Source organism: Emydura macquarii, unplaced genomic scaffold (genome assembly GCF_026122565.2).
Source record: "Emydura macquarii macquarii isolate MOO-44397 ecotype Brisbane River unplaced genomic scaffold, CSIRO-AGI_Emac_v2 contig_719, whole genome shotgun sequence".
NCBI classification, from domain to species: Eukaryota; Metazoa; Chordata; order Testudines; family Chelidae; genus Emydura; species Emydura macquarii.
In genome coordinates, this window is record NW_027130856.1 from 5,350,635 (window position 1) to 5,378,630 (window position 27,996).

The following is a 27,996-nucleotide window of genomic DNA, read 5'->3' on the forward strand; positions in this document are numbered from 1 at the left end:
TAAATTAGCACCAGATCGAAGTCTTAACAGTGAAGTGTATCTTCCTGCAAATGAGAGCCACTTAGGTATTGTCTGTAGGTAGAGCAAATAGGACCAACCTTTTTATTTTTTTCCCCATGTTATGATTCAAGTAATTTTATAAAACTGGAAGTTCTTGTTTAGTTATAGGAACTCCTGAAGGGGACACCATAATCAAGTCAAAGCTCAATGGGACAAAGTTTTCCCCACAAATGATGATTGATGCCTGTGTCATTAGTAGGGCAGCTGCCCATCTCTTATCTTGATTGACAGGCTAATAAGGGACCTGGGGCTATCTTTTCACTGCTAACACACAACCTAACCAATTGCTTTTAAATTATTGCTAATCTCTCAGAAATAAGCAGAAGGCATAAAAATATCTGGAGCAAAGAATTGTCTACTGCAGCTTTTACATCTAGTATTCTAAAGAATCCCACTTCTGAAAACATACCAGAATTTAGTCTAATTTCCAGGCAATAAGAACTTTTTTTTTTTTTTAAAGAAAAACTTTTAGTTTATAATAGTTGTTCTTTGCTTCAATTAGGAGCAAAAGAGAAGGGAGTTTTGTAATGCAATTGTTCTGCAAAGGAAAATGCTTTAAATTGGGTAGATTATCTGAGCAGACCACCTGTAGGGCATTCATGCCTCTTTTCTATACTGCTCCAACCCATGCCTTGGTGCCTGCAGACTGGCTAACAATACGGGAAAAGCGGTTTAAAAGGCTGTTCTCCCTTTTCCCTCTGCTGTTCACTAACTGTTACAAGTCTTCCTTTTTTTTTTTTTTTTTTTTTTTTTTTTTTTTAAAAAGTCCCCCATCCCTTTAATTGAAGAACTTTAAGGCTCCATGGTGGCCAATTGGTCTGCAACAAGAGGAACTCAGCAGCAGGGAAAGAAACTTCAGACTATACATCATGTTTGGAGAAGAGAAAAGATCAAAGCTTTTCCAAACTCAAAAAAGAGACCAAGTTCCCTACAGATTAACCCTATTCATTTAGCTCCTCTTAAAGGAATGATGTTCTGAGCCACTGAGCAGACAGGTAAAAAGTTCAACAATTGCCAAAGCATTCTTCTGCTAATTCAACAGCCTTCTGCTCAAATAAATTAGCTTAGTCTTGACAGAAGAACAATACCTTTTCTTTTGAAAAAAGGACCATATTTGATATACAAAAGTTAAGTATGAAAGGTTAAAATGTTAACCTGTTAGTTTAATCTGTTAAGGAAAGACTGATCTAACAATTCTCAACTCACTGTTCTACTATAAAACATGATCTATGGATTTGAAACATTAACCTTTACACTTCAGCAGTATGCAGCCCCTGTAAAGGCAGGTGCTTACAAAAGCATAGACAACAGCTATGAAAGGTAGTGTGAGTGTTCACATTCCTAAAATAACATCAATTTTAGAGGATACATAACAAGGCGTGTAGGAGATTACTGCCTTGTACAGATTCAGTTTACATACAGTGTCATGGCTTACAAAGCATAGAGCAGAAAAGAATCAGTGTAAGGCACCTCAGGTTTTAGAACATTCAACAAGTCAGTCTGAAAAATGTGATTGTCCTTAAGTCTCAAATTTTAACTTCTCTTACATCTAGGTAACTGCATTAAAGATTGCATTATTAATATAGCTTATTTTGATCTTTCAGCATCAGTTTACTAACAACATCTGGAATAATCAGGGTAGGAGGAGGGGGAAGCGTGGAAAAATCATTTATCAAAAGTCATTTTATTGACAAAATAGAATACTCAAATATTTGCTCTTACAGGGGGAGCCTCTAAACTCTTTTTACAAAAAAAATGTACAGACTGTATAGCTTTGGATATATACATATCTTACATATTTGTACAAAGTAACAAATAATTATATAAATACATCCTTTACTGCAAAACCCGTATTTATTTTGGGTGTATAATTAAGACATGATTTGATTGTGTGTGATTAAGGCATTTGCCTGGTCGTTAAAAATACCCAAAACCTGCAGTCCCATCAGGCCACCAAGCTCCTCTCCGTGGGATTGGGTGTGAGGAGGACCCCCGCTGAAGAGAGATCTGCTGCAAGTCTAGGGAGTGAATGAGTGAGTCAGAAGCTTCTTGTCCTGCTCGCCGCAGACACTGCTGAGCTTCCACCCTTTTCTGCCAGCACAATAATAAGCTGACGCCTTGAAGTACATGCTCCCTGCATATGAAGGGAGACGGGGAGGGAGGGGACTGGAGCTGGGGCCTCCGCGGGCTACATTGTTCTGCACAAGCCGTGGCTAATGGGGACCATTAGGGGTTCATTAATGGCACCAAGCAGTGAGGGAGCATTTCATACAGGCCAGTGCCCCCCTCCCCCGCTCCTTACCACTGGCCTCCACCCCTCTCACACTTGAGACAGGGGCATCTGCTTGGGGTAGGACACGGAACTGGCGGTGCCCGATCTCCACGTTAAGCCCGTGCTGACATCGCTGTACATGGAGCCGCCGCCTCCTCCTCCAACCCCCAGTCCTCCCGCCGCCGCGGCGGCCACTTGGCCCCCGCCACCCGCCCCCGTGGCCGAGGCGGCTGCGGCTCCCTTGCTCGCCCAGCAGCAGCGGGTGCAGAGAGCCCTCCAGGACTCCAGGGTCTTCCCGGACCAGACCCAGACGCCGGAGGTGATGCCCACCACCAGGCACATGAAGTACTTGAGCATGAAGACGGCGTAGTCGGGGCGTCGGGCCTGATCGGGCTGCTGGTCCCGGAGGCAGGGGCAGTTGTGCGTGGCCTCCCAGCGGGGCCGGTTGTGCTGCTCGTAGAAGAGGCAGGCCACCACGCTGGCGGCGGGCACGGTGTAGAGCACGGTGAAGAGCCCCAGGCGGATCATCAGCTTCTCCAGCTTGTGCGTCTTGGTGGGGCCGCCCTGCTGCTTGATCACGCTGCGGATGCGGAAGAGCGAGACGAAGCCGGCCAGCAGGAACATGGAGCCGATGGCCAGGTAGATGAGCAGCGGCGCCAGCACGAAGCCCCGCAGGTTCTCCAGGCTCTGGTTGCCCACGTAGCAGATGCCGGCCACCGGGTCGCCGTCCACGGAGCTGAGGGCCAGCACGGCGATGGACTTGACGCTGGGCAGCAGCCAGGCGGCCAGGTGGAAGTACTGCGCGTAGCCGGCGATGGCCTCGTTGCCCCACTTCATGCCGGCGGCCAGGAACCAGGTGAGGGAGAGGATGACCCACCAGATGGAGCTGGCCATGCCGAAGAAGTACACCAGCAGGAAGACCACGGTGCACAGGGCCGGGCCCGTGCTCTCGTACCGCACGTGCTCAGCCACCGCCAACTCCGGCTGCAGCTCGGCCGCGCCCCCTGCCGCTCCCCGCCCGCCCGCCGCCCCGGCCGCGGCGCCCCCGCCGGCTCCCGCCGCTCCGGCCCCGGCCCCGCCGGCTCCGGCCCCGCCGCTGCACGCCACCTTCTCGTGCCCGGCCACCAGGCGCACCAGGTAGCCGAGCGAGACGAAGAGGTAGCAGGCGGCCAGGAAGATGATGGGCCGCTCCGGGTACTTGAAGCGCTCCATGTCGATGAGGAAGGTGGAGACGGTGGCGAAGGTGGAGAGGAAGCAGAGCACGGACCACAGGCCGATCCAGAAGGCGGTGAAGGCGCGCTCGTCCGGGCTGAAGTAGGGGTTGTGGCAGGGCAGCGCGCAGTTGGCGATCTGCCCCGTCTTCACCCGGTTGTAGAGCGGGTGGCGCTCGCTGGACACCGACACCATGGGCGCCCGGCACTGGCAGCCCGGCTCGCAGGGGGGAGGCGGCCGGGGCTTGCGGGGGGACTCGGCCGGGGGCGCCGCGGCCGCGGGCAGCCTTGCCGCGCCCCCCGCCTTCCCGCCGCGGTGCGGGGGCTTGGCCGGGGGCGGCGCGGCGGTGGTGAGGTCGGTGCGGTTGTAGTCCATGCACAGCGTGTCCGGGTTGCCCTGCTCGGGCAGGCGGTCGCAGCGCATTCGGTCGGGCCAGGCGAAGCCGTACTGGCGCATGAGCGGGGCGCAGCCGGCCTTGGCCCGCTCGCAGACGCTGCGGCAGGGCGGCAGCGGCTTCTTGTAGTCCTCCAGGCAGATGGGGGTGTACATGCTGCAGAGGAAGAAGCGCAGGTCGGCCGAGCACTGGATCTCCACCAGCGGCCAGAACTGGTGCACCTCCAGCCCCGCCTCGTCCTGCGTGTCGTGGTTAAACTGGTTGGGCATGTAGGTGTAGTTGTAGCCGATGCCCTTGCACAGGGGCACGGTGATCTCCTGGCACGACAGCTCCTTGGCCGCGGCGGCGGCGGCAGCGGAGGAGGAGGAGGCGGAGGAGGCGGCGGCGGCGCAGCTGGAGCGCTGCAGCAAGGAGAAGGCAGCGAGCAGCGAGGTGATTTCCAGCAGGTAACTCCGCTCCATGCTCGGCGAGAGGAGGCGGCCAGCCGGCAGCTCCCGGTCCTCTCTGCCCCCTGGTCGCGGAAGGCACCGGGGGGACACCCCCGCAGACGCCCTCCGAAATGTCGGCTTGCGCGGAGAGCGAGCGCCCCACCGCCGGCGGTCGTTGCCCTGCAGGGAGCCCCGCGTCCCGGCTCCGTCCGCTGCAGGCAGGGCGAAGCCCCCGGCTTGCTGCTGCAGGTGCCGGGGGACGCGCCGCCACCCTCCACAAGACTCGCCGGGCCGGGAAGGACACAGCCCCGCGGCCGCTTCTTCTCGCCTGGCCGGGGCAAGGGGGAAGCCCCGCGAACAGTCCCTGTCAGCCGGAGCCGCGGCGCCGCCTCCTGCAGCGCTCCGGGTCCAGGGCCAGCCGCGCAGAGGGTCGCTCAGTCCGCTCGCGGGAGGCTTCTCAGCCGCGGTCTCATCTCTTCTGCCGGCGGTTCCCGCTCGGGGGCTGCACCCGCTGCGCTGGGCGAGCAACTTTCGCCGTCAGTCCTTGCCGTGCCCGGTCAAGATGGCCGAGGACTCCCGGAGCCACGGACCTAGCCCCCAGCAGCCGCCCTGAACAACCGGGGTGGGGGTGGGGTCCCCGTGCCCCTGCAGCCGCGCGATCGCCCGGCTCCCCGGCGCGCTGAGCTGGTCCCCGAGCCCGCAGCAGCACGGTCCAGCTGCCGGCGCGAGCCGCAACCTCCAGCGCTTTAGCTCCCCCACCCCCGCGTGCCGCTCTGGTGCCACCTGGGTCTCGGCAGCTACAGCGCCCTTTACACAACTCAACTTCTCGCTCTCCGGCCCCAGCAGCGCCAGGCCGGTCACCGCGCTCTCATGAATATTTATACCGAGCGCTGCCTGGCTCCGCCCCGCCCGCCCCAGCCGCCTATCACGCGGGCTCCGGGCGGGGAGCAAGGAAGCCGGCTTGCAACCTCGCTTAAGGTGGAACCGACCCAGCGCTCTGCTCTGCTCCCAGCACCTTGTTTGCAAAATCGGACGTGTTCGTTATCCCTCAGGATTGTCTAGGGCCGCCGTCTGTGCCTTTAAGGTACAGTTATTAGCTGTAAGTGTTTCCTGGCAGGCAAGTAGTGATGAGGATTGCTTAAGCAAGGCAGAGACCCCCCTTCTAATTTGGGGCACTTCTTTTCCTTCTCGTGGTATGGTTTCACGGACCTCTGGATACTGTTTTGCGTAGGAGTAAGAATAAGTTTTCATCTGTGTTTTAAAATCCTGTAGCTGTCAAAGAGCCAGTGTTGCTGAGAAGGCATTCCCAGTGAGCGTAGATCTTTAGTGCCTTCTGCAAACAATGTAAAATATGGCAAGTATTCGTTTCCTCTGTCTATACTGGTATATGCTACAAAATATTAGGGCTAAATCCCAACCAGACCGGAGCTTGGCTCTGCAGAGACGCCTGGGAGCAGCGGTTACTGGCTGAAGTGGGAATGCTCCTGGCAGAAAACACTGCTCAGGATAGATTTAGACTCCTGGTCTTACATATATTGTTTGGGTTTTTAAATCAGCGTTTCTCTGAAACCATAAGTGTATCCTCAGGGCTCCCATATACAATGCATCCCCGCCCCCCCCAAAAAAAAACAAAAAAACGCTATTGATGTCAGCTACCACCAAGGATACAGAACAGATAAAGCATAAGTCAACAAAATTTTAGTCCCTGAGATATAGTCAGTCATAAAAATGCACTCACCAGACAGGGCAATTCATTAAGTTGATGTATTTATGTGGAATTTGAGTTATCCCAGTGAAAGTGACAGCTGGTTCAATTTTGTGTGTCATTTTAGAGTGGCTGTACTGCCTCACCACGAGCTGCTTAAAATAGTTATTGTTTACACTTGGTGGCGAGATCATTCGCCCTGCAATGTAAGTTTCAGTGGGAGCTTGGATGCTAGGCAGTGGAACATAGATAAGTTTAAAGTTACCTATGTCTTGACTGGAGAGAGCAAGTTTAAGGTGTCGTTTAGAATCGTTTTGCAACAGCATAGATAAGGATTAAGGGGCGTGAACAGAGCACAGCAGCACTGCTCCACAGTGCACCGCTGCAGATGTCTTTGAACGTCCAAAGAACACCTAAATCTACAACTTTGAATGACTACAGTGTAGGCCGTGAGGGACCTTGACACAGTCTTTCAGCCATAAAGGGTATCTGGAGATCAAAGAGCATCAATAGTTTATATGAATTCAGATGTTTGTGTCCTAAATTGTCACCTCATTAGGGGCCAGTTCTTCATATCAACTGTAAAATAGAAATCTCCTCCCAAGTTCAGTAATGGGGGACAGTGACATTAATAGTAATGTCTGCTTAATAACTGATGGCACAACTTCATCCTTAAAATGTTTAAAGTTTGACTTTATGAACCTATTCATCTGACTGCTTGACATGGTGCTTGGCTGATTTTTGTAAAGCTTCCTCCTGCTGGATTAGTGATCAAGCTGGTCTTAATCAGACCAGCTGATCTATGTTTTTTGTTTTTGTTTTGTTCTTTGAAAGGAACTTTTCAGAACATGGTTGATAGTACAGGGCCATCTTCTTCCCTGCTTTTTACTCAGAGCACTTGGCATCAGGGGGAGATATCCTGCCATGGATTTTTGTGTGTCACTGTACTTCTACATAATTGTTCCACGTCTCATTTCAGGAAGGATTGCCCCATGATATAAAGGGTAATTACCTGGATGAGCCTGAAATGGTTCGTAGCTGTGTGTGAAAATCACCAAAGTGAGGGAGAGTTGAAATGGCTCAGTGAAACACCCAGAAATAGCCTTTCCAAAGGGGGAAAAGATTTCTTTTTTTTTTTTTTAAAAAGACTGACAATCCAAAAATCACAGCATCGCCCTCAGCAAGGCAGATATGTAAAATAAACATTGTTTTAACAGTCTATTGGACAAATCTCAACAGTATGTCCTCAGTAGGGAACAATGTATAGGCAGGGGGTGACAGTGTTTTATTAGTCTTTCCTATCTCATGTTCCTCTTTTGACTTTAATAGTTTCATAGGTTCTCACCTAATCACTCACTGTCAAGTTACACGTCTAGGATGTTGGTAAAACGAGATTGCGGTGAGGATTTTGGCTTCTTTATCTGCCACTTGTTAGTGCTTCAATTAACCCTTCCCCTTCACTTTCCAAACCACCTTAAACGAGAGAGGATGGGGAGGAGGCGGGGAGGCCGGCAGCCTGGCAGGTTCATTTACGCTTGTTAGGACATCCCAGGGGGTTGTCTTACTCCTAGAATGGAGTGTTTATTTTTTAATTGAGGTGCTGTTTCATTTAGCACTTGTATGGAGCTCACGCTGGGGCTGTAATTATTGTAATCGCAGGAACAAACATTTCAGTGAGCCAGGAAGGTGGCAAGATGGTGGGGTTTATTTTTGGTGGTGGTAAATTTTGTGACTTGTCAGGTTTCGAATTAGAAAAATCTAGAGTTGGGAAATAAAGTTGGAGGAATGTAAGTCTTCATCAGAAGCTGGCGCTCAAGCTATTACATGAATATTTGTAGGAAATTAAACAGGTGGCACAAAACCAGCGTAAGAAGTTTGTATGCTGCTTCTGCTAACAGGATCCTTTCCCTTCCTTTTTGATTTAAATGAATACATAGATTATCTAGTTAGAAGGAAATGGGTAGTAATGAGGCAATAAAGAAGTTTCCTATGTAATCATTTCCCTGGCCCTCCTCCCTCAAGGGGAACCCGATAATTACAAGCAAACATAGCAGATCCGCATTTAAATACCAAGCTCTACCATTTTGTGTTATTATTTCAAGTACAGGAGTTTTCCTGTTAGTTTGGAGTTTGACAAAAAGTAGTGCTAAAGGGTCTGAAATTTCCCCTTTCAGAAATATTGATAGTTTTAAGCAGAATCCCATGGGCCTAGCAATGCTAAAAATACAAGGAAAGAACTCTGAAAACTTGCCACCTTGTTGATAATTTCATCCCTGTAATCACTAGGAAAACCTCTTCCAGATCACTCATTAGAGCTTGGTCTGATGATCCTATTAGGAGGGGTTCCATGTTACCTTGTTGCCTGCTTGGAAAAGTACCTTAATTAAAACTTTTTCTACAGGGTGTAAAAATGAAGAAACCCAGTCTTAGGATCTGGTATGAATCAGTAAATTATCACTTTGACAGGAACACTGCTTACTGGCTGTTACAAAGTACCTTTTTACACCCTGCTTAGACACTGCACTGCAGAGACAACAGATGTGAAGTGACTGCTTCCAAAAGCAACACAGATGCTGTTAAGTTTCCATTGCAATATTTCAGACTGGAAACTAAGGAGAGGTGTTGAACGTTACCGTTTAGAGTTACTCTACTAGAAATAGAGGAAAAACACTGAGTTTCTCAGTACTAGGTGTGGTTTACGTTTTACTGTCACTCACTGTTATGTTTCCTGCTTTTTTATATTTGTGAAAGGAGATGTAACCCCAATACAAAAATCAGAAACCAGTAACAGAATTCTGTATGTGTTCTGAACAAAACCAAGCCTAAGCTTGAAAATTGCAGAATAAGCTTGTAGCCTGCTATAAATTCAGAACTTGATCATTCCTTTGGCTTACTAGTGAAAGATGTGTCTAAAGCCCCTAAAATCTGTTTTTACAATCTCAGCTACTATCTCATTGTAAAAATTAAGATGAAATACAGTAAGTGAGGATACTTGTGGAGTCAACTGAAGAAAGATTTGGATTGATTCAGAGAAATGTAAATAGACTCTATCTGCATTTCTTGTGTACCTAAACCTTCTCCTGAAGACAATGGATGTATTAATGTGTACAAGGAATGGAGGATCAGGTCTTTAGTGAGTGTGGGTGTGTGTTCCCAGAAAACAAAGCAGCTGCTTTCTGAAAAATTAGGCTTTGCTATAATAAGGTAAATAACTTGGAGCAGTTTCTATAGTGATTTCAGAACAGCTGTCCAATCATCACATCATGCACAAATATAAAGCCAGCAGATGAAGGCAAGGAATAGTTTACTGGTAGTATAATCTTGCAAACTTGCAAAAGTATTGATTAACAAGTAGATAGAACTCTTCCTCATGCCCCAACTGTCACAGGTATTTTGTTACTTTAGGAAAGCAAATTCTTGATGGTTGGATGTGCACAAGCACTTGAATAATTCTCAAGGGATAGTCTAATGTTGCATCTAAAATGTCCATAAAGTAACTTTTATTAGACATAACTCTCTGCCCTGAATGTTACTGAATAGCACCCAAATAATCAGTGATACAAAGATTTTAGTATAATGTCCTAGTGAGATTTTTCCCTTCAAAGAATATTCAGGAAACAATCAACATCCTCAATTGAAATAACCTTATCTTTAAAAGAGTATTTTGACTACTTCTCTTCATTAATGGAGACACTTCTGTGATATTCAGGAGGGCAGCAAGATTGCCTTTTGAATTCCTGTCTAATATGCTGTACTATGCTTTAGTCTGACATTGCCTACACATTAGCGAGATCAGTTAATTGAAAGGCATTTACGGCCACACACACACATGCTTTGAAAGGGAGACCAGAATCAATTTAGGTTCCCCAAAATTTGTAGGAATAAAGCATCCACTGAAGCTCAGAGGTTCATAGACAAAGACCTGGAAATTCAGTGGCAGTCAACGGGAGTTACGTAAGCTATGCAGAGTAGCTTGTGTAACTCCTGTCAACTGCTGTACTTCCGTTCCGCGCAGTGTCTTCACTGCACTGCACCCGATGGGAACTGTGTTCCTGTCGATGCAGCACTATGCCACTTGAGGAGGTGCTTTTACTAGGTCAACTTCCTGATCGATTGAGCGGGTCTTTACTGACCATTCAATCGATCCAAAAAGATCCATCTGACGGTGGCAACTTTGCCGCCATCACTGTAGACATACCCTTAATCCAGAAGGGACTCTTATGATCATATAGTGCAGTGGTTCTCAAACTTATTTGATCACGCCCTCTTTCTTTGTGTCTGTAGTTGTTTGCCCCTCCCCCAAAATACACATACCAATAAAAAAAATCGACATGCAACTCTTGCTAAATATTAAAAACAGTAAGGGATTGATTCAAACAGAGTCAACGATCCATTGTAATAAGAGCAAAAGCAAAACTGCAATTGTGGTTGATGCTCACAATTAAATGTGCACAACACATTGTAGCAAATGGATTAATGTACAGATGGCAGTTACTTTGTATAATACTACGCAAGCTTAACAAATCAAAATGCATAGCACCATCTAGAGTTAAATGCACAGCACTATCTGAAGACCTGATACAGCTGAGGAATCAGCTTTGCTAGTTATTCACTGCTATGGGTAAAATGTGCACAGTAAGTTCCCCCCTCTCGCCCCCCCAAAGCTTCTCTTCCCTTCTCTTCCCAAATACATTTTGTGCCCCTATGCGGGGCCCACCCCCCAGTTTGAGAACCTCTGATCTAGTGTGACCTTCTGCATAACAGTGGCCATAGAATTTTCATCCCATGATTCCTGTATCAAATAACTTCTGGCTGAGCTAGAGAATACTTTTCTGAAAAACATCCAATTTTGATTGGATGACTTCAAATAATGGAGAATTGCTGTACAACATATTCCAGCTAGTGTAGAGAGCATCTGTTAACAGCAAATACTTACCTTGCTGGTCAGTTCCAGTTCCTTTGGGCTTGTCTACAGCAGAATTTCATTAACATTTACTACTTGCACAGCTTGGTGGGAGTGTTGGTGTAGCCCAGCCACTGGAAAGAGTTGCCGTTAACTACTATGTTTTCACTTACTTTGAGCAGGATTAGTTAACATGGCGGCTAAAATGACAGCATCTGCTGTACACTAGAGCTCATATCTGCCACCAGTGGACATTGGGCAGACCAACCTTGAGAGAGACCAGTTGACAGCTTATGCAAATGAAATGTACTGCTCTCTAAAAGGTTGCAAATGTTAACCAGCTACCTCATACTGGATCCTGTACTGGGTATCATTAAACAATTACAAACCATACTCTGGGGACCCCTCCTGAAAGACATCTTTCCCAAACCCCCTCTTCAAACAACCCTCCTAGCTCTTGAAGCTCATAATCAGAAGCAAGCTTACCACAGACCAGGAGACACCAACACAAAGCGATGCCAGACCCTTCCAGAACAGATGCAAAACCTGCAGACGTATCTCCAGTGCCATGATGATGAACACCTCTCTCCCCCCACACTTTTCAAGTTCCCTGGGCCTTTGCATGCCTATCTATCACAACACGTGGTGTAGCTCATCCAGTGCACTAAATGTCCCAATAACTATGTGGGTGAAATGAGATCGAAACCGTAACTAGGCATTTTAATGCCTAGGGCAAGCAAGAATTTTTGCCCTGTACCATAGGAGATGTGTGGGCAGGGAGCGTGTGGGGTCACATGACCCCAATATTTTTTTGGTTGTGCTCTGTACTCCTCTCCCACCCCTCCCCCCCGACAGACTGGGTGGCCTGCTGAGGTGAGTCAGGGGGGGAGGTGGCACCACCTCCCTAAGCCCTGCTGCGTGGGGCTGGCACTGCCAGCCTGAGCTGCCCTTGTGGCTTTGTGCCCTGGGCGGCTGCCTTGCTCCCACTGCCCTAGTTACAGGCCTGAATGAGACAATTGCTACGCTCTCAAATGAACTCACACAGGAAAATGATAAAAGACAAACACCATCTCCTGTGGGTGAATGCATTTTCACAAAGTGATCATTCTATATATGACCTCTCAGTCCTCATCCTCAAGGGAAACCTGCACAACATCTTCAAAAGACATGCCTCGGAGCTTAAATTCATAACTTATATATAAAGTACAATATCTATATTCCAATTGATTTATATATACACACACTATTAAATACAATATTTATATTCCAATTGAATTATGTATATGAACAATATTTATATACACTATAAAGTACAATATTTATTTATTTTATCTATTTATATTAAACTATTTTTATAAATTTTATTTTATTTTTATATTTATACATTTTATTTTTTGATATTTATCTATATTTAATTTATATAAATGTATATTTAATACATATAATTACATATTCACAAATTAATATTTATTAATACATTTATCATTTATATTTTTATTTTATGCATTCTATTTATTTTTATATATTTATTTATATTTAATGTAACATTTATTTATATTTATATTCCAATTGATTTATTTTATAATTATATAGTAAAAATGAGACAGTAAGACATTTTCCAGCAATAGCGTGCTGCAACACTTATATATATATTTATGTCTGATTTTAAGCAAGTAATTCCTAAGTGGAGTGAAACTTGGGAGTACACAAGACAAATCAGTCTCCTAAAAAGGTTGAGAGCCACTGAATTACAGCAGTATTCAGAAAGAGAAAATTAGTTCAGTTAGGTGCTTTAGGAGAAACTTGTAATGTTGTTAGAACCTTGAGGAATATAAAATTATTTTAAAATTCTGATACTATATGTTTAGTGATTTTTTTCCCTGAATAACATTAATCCTTTAGTGTAAGGCTGTATCACTTAAAGCAATGTGTTTTACTCCTGTTAAGTGTTTGACATGCATGCATTTTAACTTGTTTACTATTCCCAATTACTGCTTAGATACAGCATGCATGGTAATAATAACTTGTTAATACGGGATGATAAAAATCACAGTTAAAGAAAATACTTACCCAACTTACTAATTACACGTCTTATCATTCATCCTGGCTATTTACTCTTTCTTCTTCCAAGATAAGTGAATACAAACATTATCTCTGAAGACCTCATCCTGCCACCCTGTTTAAGCTGACTAGGACCTACTCTGTAAGTAGTCCTATTCATTTAATTAGGACAATTTGTGAAGTAAGGTGCTACTGAACATGAGAAGGATTGCAGATGTGGACCCTAATTGTTCTCAGCCTTTGACTCTCCAGCTCAAGGAAAAAGCTGGTGACAAGAATGTTGGGGATTGTTTAAAACTTTATTAACATTTAAAATACAGTTTCTCTCACCAAACTGCAGAAGCTTTAACAAAACCTAAGATGCAGCCTCTTGCAAGGCCAGGGTGGAACGATGAGCAAAGTCATTGCAGGACTTCTGGATTAATCCAAATTGACACTAATTTGTCAAGTCTCTAGGTATTTTCAATCCACGGAGTCTAAAAAATAGTACACTAAAACTATAAAGAACCGACCTCACAGGACAGACTCTGTTTTCCTCAGCGCTCATAGTCTCTGCTTAGCACAATCCTCATCTCTTTCCTGCCAGTAAAGCCTAAATAGGCTCATGTGAATTTAACTAGCTTCCAAATGCTAGTGCCTCCCTGAGTTCTCTTAGACTTGGCAGGGTATTAATTCCCAAAAGCTCAAGCTCTTGCCTGGCTTGGTTTGACTTCCACCTAGGGATGCCCCTTGGGCATGTAGTAGTAGGGCTTCAGGGGTTGTTAAAAGACCTGTGCACCCCTCATAAGGCCTAAATTAAGTAAACAGTTAAGTCACAGCATACAAATGTTCTGTTCGCATGTTACTGCTATCTTTTTATGTGTGTGTAGGGTACCTAAAACGTCTAAGCAGTACCTCTGTCCTGAATAAGGCCCTCAGAGTGATTGGATGCTCACACAGGTGGAGGGAGCTACTCTTGTGGATTCTAAAGCCTAAATGTGAATGTGAAAGGGATTTTACTGGAGCTGGTCAAAAACATTTTTTCCCCCACACAGAAAATTTTGATGAAAATGAGACATGAAATTTTTCTAAAATTTCCATGGAAAACTTCCAGTTTTTGGTGGAACCTGGAATACTGAAAACTTAAGTTGGAAATAAAAAAATCTCCATTTGGAAATGGCTGTTCAGCCCCTTATGCAGTCCCTGGTCTGATCACATCTCCCATGATGATGTGCCATGGTCTCTCCTCTTGCAGAAAAGAGATCAGTTCCTAACTGTGGTGAATTATGGGGGGCATTACCCAGCTGGACAGCCCTGTCCATAGAGGAGAATGGGGCATGAAGCAAGAAAACTACAACTCCCATTGTGTACTGCAGCAGCATTTCTAAATTGAACTAGGTCAGTTTTTAGCCAAAATATTTCAAATTGTGGGTTTGGCTTTTTTGATGAAAAATAAACACCTTCTGTGGAAAGTAGGCACTTTTCCTGAAAAATTAGGTATAACTGAAAATGAAATTTTCAATTAAAAAAAAAAAAAAAAAAAAGTTCCAACAGAATTTTTTTGACCAGCCCTATATTTCACCTTCTTGATTCCAAAGACTCAGTTTGTCAAGTGAGCCTATAGAGGTCTCCTTTCTTGTTAGGGTATCTGTTTAGTTTTCACTGATATGACACATTCAACTTTGTTGTACCTATCCTTGCTAATGCAGCATTTTACAAACTTCAAAATGCTAGTTCCCCATGGGCCGAACTTTGACTGGTGATGTATGCATACCAACAAATATGCTTCAAAGGATGCGACAATTTTGGCTGTTTTTGAATGGGTTCAGATAGCAAATATAAACTATTGCTCTTATTGAATAATGGATATAGGTAACAGATCATATAAGCAACATAAATGTAGTTCTGTTCCATGCCCAAACAAAGTGGTGTATGAGACAAAGATTTAATCCAGCATTTGGCAACTCATTATTCATTGATATTTAGCAGCAATAAATTTTCAAAAACAGAGGTTCCCGATCTAGCTAATGTTCTTAATCCCACAGCATGAAAACTGTATGCTTCTGAGAAAGGCATAAACTACACAAGAATGATAAAGTAGTGGAATATAGTTGGTTCCAATGAATATAAACTAAGTTGCAAATCTTGTATCTCCAATATCTTCATGGTTTCTTTTCACTGTTACAGTCTTGCAAATCTAGCAATTTTAGTTAAAATATCAAAAAAAAAACCAAAACAAACCCTAACCCTACTACATGTGTTGTTATACAATTATGGGTATCATTTAAAACCCATTGAAGTCAATGGAAATCTCCCTCTCACTTTAGTGGGCTTTGGATCAGGCCCTAACAAAAAACCTTTGCTAATGTCAACATACAAGGAGGATTGTGTGATGTGATGTCAGTTCAGTTTTTTTTTTATTTTACAGCAAACTCTGTCCAACCAGTAGTATGTGCCATTTCTTCAACACAGAATCATAATGATCCTCTGTTAGTTGTTTTTCATCTCATCCTCTTAGAGGATCACCATTACTGTGTCACAAAGCACAATGTACTTTTAGCTCTCTGTTCTTGTTTCATTAGCAATACCATGCTTGTACCCTTCTGCAAGCATTTAAGGCCCCAGATTTGCAAACACTTAATGTAAGTAAAGATTTATATATACAGTAGAACTCCCTATTTTATGAACTAATGAGGGATTGAGGACTTCAGAAATGGAAAATTCCAGTAGGTAAAGTGCATAAATTGCAGTATGGTGCACTACATTACATTTTTTGTCCTTCAAACCACTGCAAAGTGATTTCCAATGCACTGAAGGCATTGGTATGTGAAGGGATATCAATTGGCTCCTTAACAGCATCATTTCCCTTATCTGATTATTCCCTTCCCTCTCTCTCCCCAACCCACTTCAGGAAAAATGGTTTGTATAACTGTTCATAAGATTGGCAATCCTAAAACTGGGGTTCTGTACTTGAGTAGCCTCATCGTCCCATTGAAGTCCACACATGTAAGTAAAACTATGCCTGTGCTTACAGGTTTGCAAGGTGTTTCTCAAACTTGAAATAAATTTATCCATTTATATCCATTACCTAGAGACTACACTAATCTATAGCATGAGGAGACTAGGGGATGTTATCCTGAGGTTTAACAATGATATCTTATATTTTTGTCTATTCTCTTTAGAATTCTAAACAGTAATCTATCATATGATAATCTCTCACTGCCCAATGTGGCTAGTGACCATTTTAATATTCCTCCTTTCCTAGTACTGCTTTATATACTTACTTAAAATAATCATACTAATTGTAGGGAAGGATCATAGCCCGGCAGAATTCCAAATAAGTAGTCCTAGCAGTACACTAAGCCCTTGCAATTTGAAGGAAGTATGGCTTTAAAAGCAATTCCTCATTCTCCTAACAGACTATTAAGCTATATTGTAAGGGTGAGCTTTTCTGATAATAGTCTTGAAATGGCAATTAATTGTGTAGTGTGTCTATATCTTCATGGTGGCTTGCATCTATGCATGTTATTCAAGGTAATAACTGTCTATGGAAAAAATAGAGTATATAAAATCTGTCGGGTTGAAAGGCAAAAGAAGACTAAACTTTGTATAGGTCCTTACATTAAAAATGTAAGTGTATTTTAAAATTAAATGTTTTGCTTCTGAAAGGGGATGAGTTGACAATAGAGATCCAAACCTAGTGGACAGACACAGAATGGTCAATAACAGTGCAACATTCCTCACATCTCTTACATGCCTTAATCCTGATAGGGAGGTGAGGGTAAAGTTAAGTTTCCAGGTCTGTTCAGTCCTTTGCATCTCTTTCTAAGGTTGTGGACAAGGGGGCTGATTATAATATAGGCATCTATCCACTAGCCACTTGCCTGGGACTAACCAACTCATCTCACATAGGTCAGATAGATTAATAATTTACGGTCACCACTGAAATTTCAAATAAAAAACACAGGGTGTGATCGTACAAACCCTTATGCATCTGAGTAAAGCCTTACTAATGCCAGTAGTCCCAATGACTGCAAAGGGACTATTTGTGTGAATAAAGGTTGCAGAATCAGGTCTTTGAAAGAAAGAGAAAGAACCCTCTTCCCTCCACCCCGGGAGCTGGAATTAAATATTTTAGAAAAAATCAGCAGCCCATCTCTACAAATGTTCTAAACTGAAAGACAGCAGCTTATTGGCATTTATTGACACAAAGCATCAGTTGAAGCTCTGTAGAACTTCCTGTCTTCTTCCATTTACCACCTTTTGCTTTTATTTACATTCAACATACCTGCTAATTAGCTTCAGGTGGAGCAGGATCATCTCAGAAGATTTGTTTTCTTTCTGACTGTGGCCCCATGAAGTGACTGTGTACACATCTAGTAAGTGAACTCATGTTTGACTCATTATTTTCAGTACACAGCATTTATGATTTGAATGACCAACTGCTGGGTTCATTTTTTACTTAGGAATTGATGTTTGGAGACCCGTGGCCAAACCCTGAGCTGAGGGACTCAACTCCCATTGAGTTCAATGTGAGCTGAGGGCACTAAGCACATCTTAAGATGTACTCAGCGTCTAGTTCGATTGGATCCTTATTGATTGCCATACTTACTGAAAATAATACTTTTTTCTTAAGGAGGAATGCTACCTTGGTAAGACAAGATTTGGGCACACATGATTTTCATGGTCACCTTCACTTAAATGCATTATATTACTGAGATTGTGCACTAATGTTTTTGCATTTTACAGAATAAAATGACTTTCTCCCCTTGATTATCTGTGTAGCTCCTTATGTCTATATGGTGCTTTGCAAAAACCTCTGTCATAACAGTGTAAGGTCCTGATCTTACAATGAGATCTATGTGGGAAGATTCTTATGTCTGTATGGAATCTCAGTGATTTCAGTAGTGTTAGATGGCTGTCTGATCCGTCCGGATCACTGCGGCCCTTTCTCAGGTCTAGACTCCGGGAAAGTTCCTAAATGGGGAACAGTGTCTCCGTCTGAGTCTAGCGCCCCGGCCCTTTGGCAGGGCGGGCAAGCAAGCAGTCTAGCGCCCCAGCCCTTTGGCAGGGCGGGCGAACAAGCAGTCTAGCGCCCTGGCTCTTTGGCAGGGTGGGGCGGGCAGTGGGTCCGCTGTCGGTAGCGGCAGGGGGAGAGCACGTTCTCCTGGGGTAGGTAGGGAAGGGGGACACAGGCCCACCCGTCTCCACTGCGTCCCAGCCCAGCGCCCTAGCAGTGGCAAAAGTGTTGCCACTGGGTCGGCAGGGCTCCCGCCGCAACACGCTGACGAGGTCTGGCCCCTGTCTCAGCCACTGTCTGTGGCTGTACCGGGCCACTTTCTCCCCATATCCCCAGGTACCTGTCTTGTCAGGGTCCTCGAGGTTGCTGGGGTACTCAGTCCATGGCAGGTCCTCCAGTCCCTCCTCGTCCACTGGTGGCAAGGCAGGGAGCTCCTCTGTGAGGGGCAGCTCCTCCAGGTCACAGGGTCCCTGGGACTCTTCAGCATCAGGCAACTCATCCAGGTCCTGCCCAGCCTCTGGGGGCTCAGCTTCAGGAGCTCCTCCAGGTCCCATCTAGCCTCAGGGGGTATCTCCCATCCGGGTAGCTCAGGGGGTTCAGCCCAATCACTGGGATCTGGGAACCTGGTCCAGTCACTGGGGTCTGGTAGCCTGGTCCAGCCAGGGCCCAGAGGCCCTACCCAGTCTCTGGGCCCTGAGGTAGGATCAGGGAATGGTTGTGGTCTCCACTCTGGGAGGCGAGCGTCCCTGGTATCGGCTTGGCTACAATCCGGCCTAAGCCTCAGCCAGCAGGGCAGCACATCTTCCTTCAACAGCGGTCTTCCCCTTACTGAGCTCTGGGGCCTGTCTTTTATACTGCCCCTTCCTTAGGAACTCCACCTTGCTGTTGCTGGTTGGGCTGGCCGGGCGGTCCTATCACAGCCCGGCCTCTCTGTTGCTGGACAGACTTGTCTGCTGGGCCTGTTTCGGTCCAGCCGTGTCGCTGTGGCCCTTCCTCGGGTCCAGACTCCAGGGAAGGCCACAACGCCTTCCTACAAGTAGGACTGCACAGATGTTAGATTCGGCTTGCAGCTGGGCCTTGGATTCATCTGATACATAGAATCTGGAGAGAGATGACATCTTGTTCTTCATCATCTCACCTTCCATTTTTTAAAGACGTCCATAGTGGTCATAGTTGTGAAGGAAATTTAAAATGTGAACCAAGTGTCACTGATGCAGAGATGTCCACAAGTCTGCAAAATGTCTTGAACAACAGCTCAGAGAGGTTTGAGCTGCCCCATTCATCTGAATGAGATGTTAACTGAGGGGTCCAGTGATGATGATTTAAATGTCAGCATTGCTGATTGTTTCAGTTCTTCACATAAGAAAGAAGGTGGATCAAATCTGCTCAGTTTTATTTTAGTGATCCATGTGATTGGAGCTTATTTTGTGGTTTAAAGGTGTACCATGACTTTCCACCTCCTCAATTTGATCTCTGCCCACACACATCCTGTTGCGGGATTAGGTCTAATTTTGGCAAACAGTAAAAATAGTTAAGCAGTGGGAAGCCATGTCTACATTACTAGTGTTATAGTGGCATAGGTACAACACTGTAGCTATGCTGTTTTGACCACCAGTCTAGATGCAGGCTACAGAAGGGTTTTTCTGTTGCTAAAGGAACTCTGTCTGCCTGAGCAATGGTAGTTGACAGAAACATTCTTTCATTGACCTATCTGCATGTACACCAAGGGTCAGGTTGGCATAGCAATGGTGCTCAGGGGTGTGTATTTTTCACGCCTCTGAGCACTGTAGCTATGTTGGCCTAAGTATTCAGGTGTTGACTAGGCTGAAGATAAAGTTGAAGAAGAGATCAGCAGGGAGAGGCCAGGTCTAAACACAGTTTCTGTACAGTTAAAACTGCTGATTGAGGGAATGATTATTTTTAACCAAAAAAAGTTAGTCCAATACAAGCCCTGGTGTGGACATCATTGTACTGGTATGAAAAGTATTCCTCTTCCTAGGTGGGAATAGCTGTGCTGAGCTTAGGTCTACACTGTGGAAACTGTAGAGACGTATATACCATAGCTATGCTGGCATAACCCCATTGTGCATACCCTCCCTGAGTGAGGGGAACTAGGTCAGCGGAAGCAGTTTTCTGTCAACCTAGTTGTGTTTATGCTAGGAGTTAGGTTGGCATAGATATATCACTCAGGTGTGTATATTTTTCACACCCTGCCTGGACTGACATAGCTTTGCTGACCTAAATTTTAAGTGTAGACCAGGCCTAATATTGAGCAACTTTATATTGGTATAACTGCATCCTAACTGCTAACTAAGAATTTAGTTTTGGAGGATTTAAAGGATGGTCAGTTTGTGCCTGGGAAGAGCCCTATTTAAAGCACAGCAGGTGGTAAGAAAAGAGGCACAAAGCTGAGAGTGGGAGGAGAATTTTTGTTACTGATTACTGGTTTGCTAAATTGCTTTCAAGAATGAAATGTAGAGAGATGATGTGACAATGCGTCAAAGAAAAACCTGGCATCTACCATTTGAAACTAAGAAATTGACACCTGTTTGTGGGAAAGATTAACTTGTTTGTGGGAAAGATTTTTTCATTCAACACTAGTCTGAAACACTATAAAAGGCTTTTTTTTTTTTTTCAAAACAAGTTAACTCTTTTTATTAATATAATCTGGGATGGAGTGGTTAGAGCTGTTGCTTTCCAAATCTTGAGGCTCTCCACCAACACTTTTATAATTGCCCTATAAGTCATCTTTGAGCAGGAGAAACTCCTCTTCCATGTCTAAGCTCCATGTGAAAGGTTAATATAACTCCAATTCTTGAAATCTCTTCAAGGCAGCACCAGGAATATTTGCACAGATTTCCTTTCACACACATCATCAATAAAAATGGAAATTATAACTTCAAATCTCATATTATTTCTCTCAGACAAAGCAATATAGTATTACAATTAACTGAATGTAGACTTTATTTTTAATGTTGCAAGACAGATATGCAAATTTTATTTAAACTATGCATGGTTGAATTTAGCCATAAATTCCATTCAGGGATTTCTGCTTGGTATATTGTTCCAAGTCAATATGTCTGCAGAGAAAACCACCCACTGTGCAGGAATACACAGTCAACTACTTGGAAAGGTGAAAAGTTTAATTACAAGCGTTTATATAATCTGGGGAAAAGTAAAATAAGGCAGAGCCCTAATTTTTTTGCTTACAATTTTAACTAGCGGAAATATAATTTTACTCTGTTTACACTGACATTTCTGTGATAAGACAAGAATTACTAACTTCTTTAAACTCTTGTAGTCTTTGACGTTTAACTACTTGACAGTATGAAAGAAGAGACTGCAAATAAATGGCAAATTTCAAAAACCTGTGTGATGGATTCCTGCATTAACTATTGATTTTCCTCTGAGGTAAGATAAAATAAAACTTGGGTTCAAAATAAAATATTTCCTTTGTAGCCTGTCTGTTTCAGCTGGAAGCATCTCCACTGAACTATAGCATCTACTATAACATAGGTGTAGGTAGTACCATCGGTGTCCAGCAAGAACAAACCTCTTGTGCTGCTAAATGAATATAGTATAGCCTGAGGTGATTTGATTCTAAGGATGGCAAATATGAAATGGGGTCTAGAGCAAGAGTGAGCTGCTAGCAGAAGCATATAATATAGATTTATACAGGAACATAATCTCATGTTCAATTCAGGAAAGTTCTGCAGATAGTGGACTTTAGTCACTAGGGTTGTCATTCCACTATTTTTGTTTTTAGAGTTCAGTGGCCTGGAATAATTTTTTATAGTACATGTACAGTGGGACTACCTTAGAGCAACATCACTCAGCAAATTTCACTGCAACTTGGTTTAGCAATGCACATATTACAAATCCTGTAACAATCTGATATTCTTCATTCTGCTATTGGTATACAAAGTTTCTGTTTCACTGTAGTTGAAATGTATTCTCTTATGGTACTTCTAAAATAGACAGAATTCAGTTGGAATTATTCGGAACAAAACAGTAAAATGGAAATATATTACAGCAAAAGCACTGTGGCCTGAGTCATCTTTGGGTTTTATGACTCTCCTTTCCCATCTGCTGATGCATATACTGAGTTGGGTGTGAAAAAAGGCTGGTAGTCTTTGTAGAAGTAAAGGAGAAAGATGTCCTCATCCTGAGTCTTTAGACAGTCCTGAGATTTGTTTCACTATTTCTCCTACTTTTCTGATATACTATGAATTTTAAGTTCAACTTATACACTAGACTTTCTTTTTGAAAGTCTCAGACATTGGACATATTTGTAGGTTAGTTGAGGTGGTATTGAAACCCGGCCTCAGTGTATTAAGGGCCCCCATGGTGTTTCCATCTTGGTGTGCCAGGGAGCTGAGGCAATGGCATCTGGAAACTCTTGATGTACTCATGTCTTGGTGCAGAGACATTTGGCTTCCCCTTCACACCTGCCCGATGTGCCTGGGGAAGTGCCTCTCTATGCTATGGCAGGGATGCTTGAAGGGCTCCCCACCACAGGTGATTCATCAGAACAGAAATGTTCTCTCTTCTGCTTATTGCTCGCTGCTTCTTCCTCCTAGCTCAAGTTCTATTTTTCTCTTGCTGCTTCCCCAATATAACCCCCTCAATCCTTTTTATCTCCACTTGCCTTCCTACATTCCTAACACACATTCATTTGGGTGCATGTACAAAATGACTAATTTACAACTAATTGTTTTGGGGACCAAATTCAGCCCCTGGCATAACAGCCCTCTTTTAATCTTATACCCTCCTGCTGATTTCTCCTTCAGTTCCCCTCCCTTTTTCCTATAAATTACAGCCCTCATTACACACATTCACTGAATTGCAAGGGCCTAGTTCATCTCTTATGCTGGCGTGCATGGGGCAAAGCTCCATTGATAATGGTTTTACACTGCCCAGTAAAAATGGTGCAAATGAGAGGGGAATCAATTGGGGTTGACATTGGTAGGTGTCATGCTACTTGTAATCCATTTTCTGATCAATTTACACCCAATGTGGAACTTGCATCACTACTGAATTTGATCCAGAGACTTCCAAGTTGCATCAGCTTACTCTATGTTGCATTTGACTGAATTTGGTTCATGGAGTAAGGAAAGGGGACATCAGACAAGAAACTAAACATAGCAAAATTTATGTTAATCTAACACATCTCTCATTAAAATCATTCTGCTAATTTACCTTCCTAAATTAGCAACCAGTCAACAAGCATATGAAATTGTCTAAAAATCTTTATCTTTTGCAGTATATGAACTGACTGACTGGCCAGGCAGCAATTTTTTTGTCCCCTATCCTGCTCACCTGTTAGCGAAATGCATGATACCCTCCCAACTGATACAGTAATTAATCTTTTTAAAATAAGAAGAATTTAAAGGAGCTTGGAATTTGCAAGGAAATGGCTTTAGTAATGATCATAAGTGGAAAAGAATGAAAAAAGGAATAAACAGAAGATCTCAGCATCACAAAGACAGCTTCTCTAGTACCACCATACCTCAGTCTTTTGTTTCTCATGGTATTATTTCTCACTGTTCTCAAAATGTAAACACCCCGCCCCCAACCTCTATTATGTGCCCTATTCTGCAGTCCTTAGCTCTGCTGAAGTCAAAGGGTTATTTGTGAGAATAAGGGTGACTTACATGAGTAAGCACTGCAGGATCAGTCCCTATGTTTTCCCCAGTTGGTGGTTCATAGTAAGCTGTCTTCATCTACCTCACTCAGTGCCACAGCAGTGTGGGTTGTAGAATAGCTAATAGAATATCTAGGGGGTGAAATAATTAAATATATTTTTTTAAATGCAAGGTAAAATTTTCAGAAGTGTCTAAATCCCATTTTCAAAAGTGAATTAAGCACTTAAGTCCTGTAGAGTTTAGTTTTGTTTGAAAATAATACCTGTACTGTGTGTCCAAACAAAGAAGATTTTATTTTAAATGACTGGCTATTACTTATAAGTTCAGAGTTTCACGCTATCATTTGTGATAGTGACCAATCATGTAAAGATTCATCAGTGGTCCTGATCACTTCATGATTATTTTTATCCTAATTACAAAACATGCTGCTTCATCTTCTGATTCCTATCTCAAGAAGCCTTCAGGCATCATCCAAAAGATTAGTCTTCTGCTGAAGGGTATGTACCAGATTGTGCACAGGACTTGAGTGGCACAAGAAAGAAAGAAAGAAAGGGTGGTTGCAAGGATCAGGGACTACTTCAAGCAGAGATGACCCGTATCTGCCAATAGTGGTGGGAGCAAGGGACAGAGTGAGGGCAGCAGCCTCAACAGATGTTACTGAGCATGCTCAGTCTGTGTGAGTATGCTCAGTACAAGTCAAGAAGCAAATTGGAGGGGCCCGAGGCCCGTGTGCCTCCCCCCACACATTGCCTCTGATTTCAGGGTGGACTACTAATCTATTCCGGGCTCTATCTACACTAGAAAGGGTTTGCTGGAATGCTTTGTAGTGTAAATAAATTCTTGGATTAGATCAGTAGTTTACCAGGAAATAGGCTCTGATCCTGCAAGCATTAACACACGTGCTTAATTTTGCACTCATAGGTAGTATCATTGAGTTTAATTGAATCAGCTGGGTGCAGAAAGTTAAGATCTCACACCATTAGTTGCAGTATTAGGGCAGTGGCAGTTTTTTGCCCCATTGCTTGCACATTATGGCTGATTCTGATCTTGCTGACATATACCAATGTAAATCAGGAGTAACCCCAGTGAAGTAAGTAGAACTGCACCAATGTGAAAGTGGTGTAAATGAGATAGAATCAGGTCTTGGAGATCTTTTTTGGTATCAAGTTGCAACATGTGCATGTATCTTTAAAAATCATTCTTCAAGATATTCTAGGTCAGTTTTAGGTTGATGGCATTATGTTCTCTAAATGTCTAACCCCCTGCCTCAAAGTTGGCATTTAGTAGCAGTCTTAGCAGCCAGTACTGTCTCCACTATTACTCAGTATGGAATGTGGCCCTCACTAGGGTGACCATATATCCTGGTTTGGCCAGGACAGTCCCTTTTTTAAGCCCTGTCCTGGCCGTTCTGACTTTTTGGGCAAAACTGGGCAAAAAAGTGGGATGCGATCCCTAGTGGGGCATAGAGGAATATATGTGTAGGGGGGCAAGTGTGTGGCAGGGAGGACTGGGGTCAGGTTTGGGCAGCGGGGAAGGCTAGGGCTGGCCCCCCACAGCTCGGGTGGTGGTGGGAGGGCTGGGGATGGCTGAGGTGGCAGGGAGGCTGGGGCAGGCTGTGAGGGTGGCAAGAGTGGCCAAGGACAACTTGGGTGATGGGGCCAGCCCTAGGTGGATGGGCTCAGGCCAGCCTTGTACAGTGTCCCGTTTTCCCTGTGGGAAAATATGGTCAACCTAGTCCTCACTAAAAAATCCAAGTTTGCCTCAAGTCCACACAATGTTGGTGTTAACTCACTATTACGCTTATATACTATTTGCATCAGAAATGAAGATTGCTGAAATTGAATGTTGTTTCTGCTGAAGAAAAGAATTTCCCATCATTTAAAGCTTTTTGCAGGAATATATTTCTTGTGTCCGTCACCCTTGTCCTATATATGGGCTTTGAAGGGCAGAGGACCAAGGATGGTCCTTGATGGTATGGACTAAGGATCTGATGGTAAAATATGGAGACTGGACTTCTCTCGCCACTAGGGTAAATCCTCCAGGAAGACTCATTTCAGATAATGCTGCCAAACTTGCAGCTGCCGGCTACCCACATCCATTCAGTGTGGCACTCTGTCCCCCTCTAGTTGTAGTTGGGCCACATTGAGGTTGATGCGCCAGCTACAGCTTTCGATAACAGAGCTGGTTCTTTTAACTCAAGCAATAAAGGCTCATCCTCTGTGGTTCGTGCCAATGACCCCACCCAGGGATGCAGTGAAACACAGCTTGCCACAAGTGTAACCATAGCTCTTTGAGTCAGAGAATAATGACTCCTGTCCTGGGACAGAGGTATTGCAGTAGCCAGGAGGATCCCCCACCAATACTGGTATCATGTTTACCACTCATGATTCAGTACCCCACGGTGAAAACAATCTGCTTCACGAAGAAAGAGTTTTGTGGTGATACCAATAAGTGACGGCATCAGAAGAACACCCATTTTTCACAAACCTAAGCCACAACTACAATTCATGGGATTGTAACTGGTGGGTATGCTTTTGTACGGTTATACAAAGAAGAGGGCAGCATCCTCTCTGACCAAGGTTGTAATTCCGGAACATGGCAGTGTAGACATGTGACATCCTTCTTTGTGGTCTCTGAGTGGTTGTTATGCGTTGTATATTAAAAGGCATTTACTGGGACTTTTAATATTTTAGTGTTCTATTTAAGCTGTATCTTAAGCATTCAGTGATTTTTGGAATAAGGGAACTTTATAAATACAATTTCAAGATGATCTGATGAAAATATGTTGAAGGTAAATTGGTGAAAGGAGAAGACTTCATTAATTTAACATTGAGGAAAAGCCTGATTGTTCCTAGAATGTTGGAGTAGTTGTTCAAGAACAGTTAATCTGCATGAAAATAATCCTTATGTAGCACATCCAAGGTCACTGAGACTTTGGATGTCTCTGGCTGTCAACTACACAAATTAAAGGTGCCCGGCGTGTCTTTAATAATCATGTTCAACTTTTCAAGACGTGCCAACATTTAGAAGACGAGTCCACATGTACAATGCTCAACTGAGCCAGTGCTTCCATCTGACTTTATTTCATGGCTACTGACCCCAGGTTTTATTGCCCCAGGCCTGATAGATTGTAGGCTGGGGCAATAAAAACAGCCCTTAGTGCAAACACGAGTGCTATGACGTGTCACATTTTTGTTTAAATTGCACATATCTCAGGTACCTTGGACAAATGTAGGACTGCAGATGATTCACTTACATTCCCACATACTCTGTCTAAACAGCTGATTGGCTGTATATGTTTGTATTAATCATAACACTAATGGTTCATGCACTCTATTCCTCATGTTTGTTCTCATATGTAAACTGTCTGTGTGTTTCTTTGCATATACTGTGATTTCTCAGTGAATGCTGGTTCCCAAGTCCTTTCTCTAGTCTCTCTCTCTCTCTTCCCTCCCCCCTCCCCCCTCTCCGGGACCTAATTATGAAACAGCTTCAAATAAATACAATTTTTTAACAAAAAAACATTCTGCTTCCTGTGAACAATGTACTGAATTTTTCTCTTTATTCTTGGGGAGTTCTTATTCAGTTGGAGTGCTTTGCAGTTGGCTAGGCCTGAGATTTCTGGGAGCTGTAATTGTGTCTCATTAATTCTTACAGTAATGTAGGGTAACTATAAGGAGCATGCAATTAGTGGTCTGGTCAATGAATAGAGCAGTTAATCAGCAGACAAAGAATGGGGCTCAGGACCTATTAGGCTGAAAGGAAGTGTTGCTATTGTCACAGGCACTAGGAATGCATGCCGACATGTCTTAATGTTGAACTGGTTAAGAGAACTATGTAAGTCTTTTTGCTAAACCAGTTTTCCTGCTTATTCCAGTATTTTGGAAAGCTTAATACAGCATTGCCTATTAAAGATCAGTGAATGCATCTGAGGTTTTGGAAGACTACAGAGTTGCGCAGTGTATTCTCTAACTCTCATCTCACTAATGGCAGCCACAGGTTTTATCAAAAAATAAAATTGGCCAGAGAGACCTAAGACATCCTTTACTGACCCTGTGTCATCAGAAAATAATTAATGAATGGAGGAGATTAATAAAGTGTAAATCAGTCATTGTGCTGTCAGTCAATCATACGCTGCAAGTTTGTCTTCATAATGTGAACCTTGTTTGTTCTGAATGGTTTGCTTTCAATGCATGTAAATGTATGCAAATAATCATAATAGTTTTAAAATGGCAGCTTCATGGCAACAAATAGCTCTTACTGCTTTTATTAACCTTCCCCTACCCCACCAGCTTGAATTAAAACACTTTTAGTATT

General features: G+C 43.8%; 1 protein-coding gene and 1 long non-coding RNA gene across 2 annotated transcripts; both read right to left on the reverse strand.

Moving 5' to 3' along the window:
- Nucleotides 1-208: 208 nt before the first annotated feature.
- FZD8 (frizzled class receptor 8) lies at nt 209-4,532 on the reverse strand. Its single transcript, XM_067542652.1, has one exon. It carries the CDS (start codon nt 4,397-4,399, stop codon nt 2,381-2,383), a length of 2,019 nt encoding a protein of 672 aa, XP_067398753.1. The 5' UTR covers nt 4,400-4,532; the 3' UTR covers nt 209-2,380.
- A 384-nt stretch (nt 4,533-4,916) lies between these two features.
- On the reverse strand, nt 4,917-13,185 carry LOC137149222 (uncharacterized). Its single transcript, XR_010918705.1, has 2 exons — nt 13,045-13,185; nt 4,917-5,699 (listed from the first exon to the last, which is right to left on the reverse strand). It is a non-coding gene; the product is annotated as an uncharacterized lncRNA (long non-coding RNA).
- Between the last annotated feature and the right edge of the window lie 14,811 nt (nt 13,186-27,996).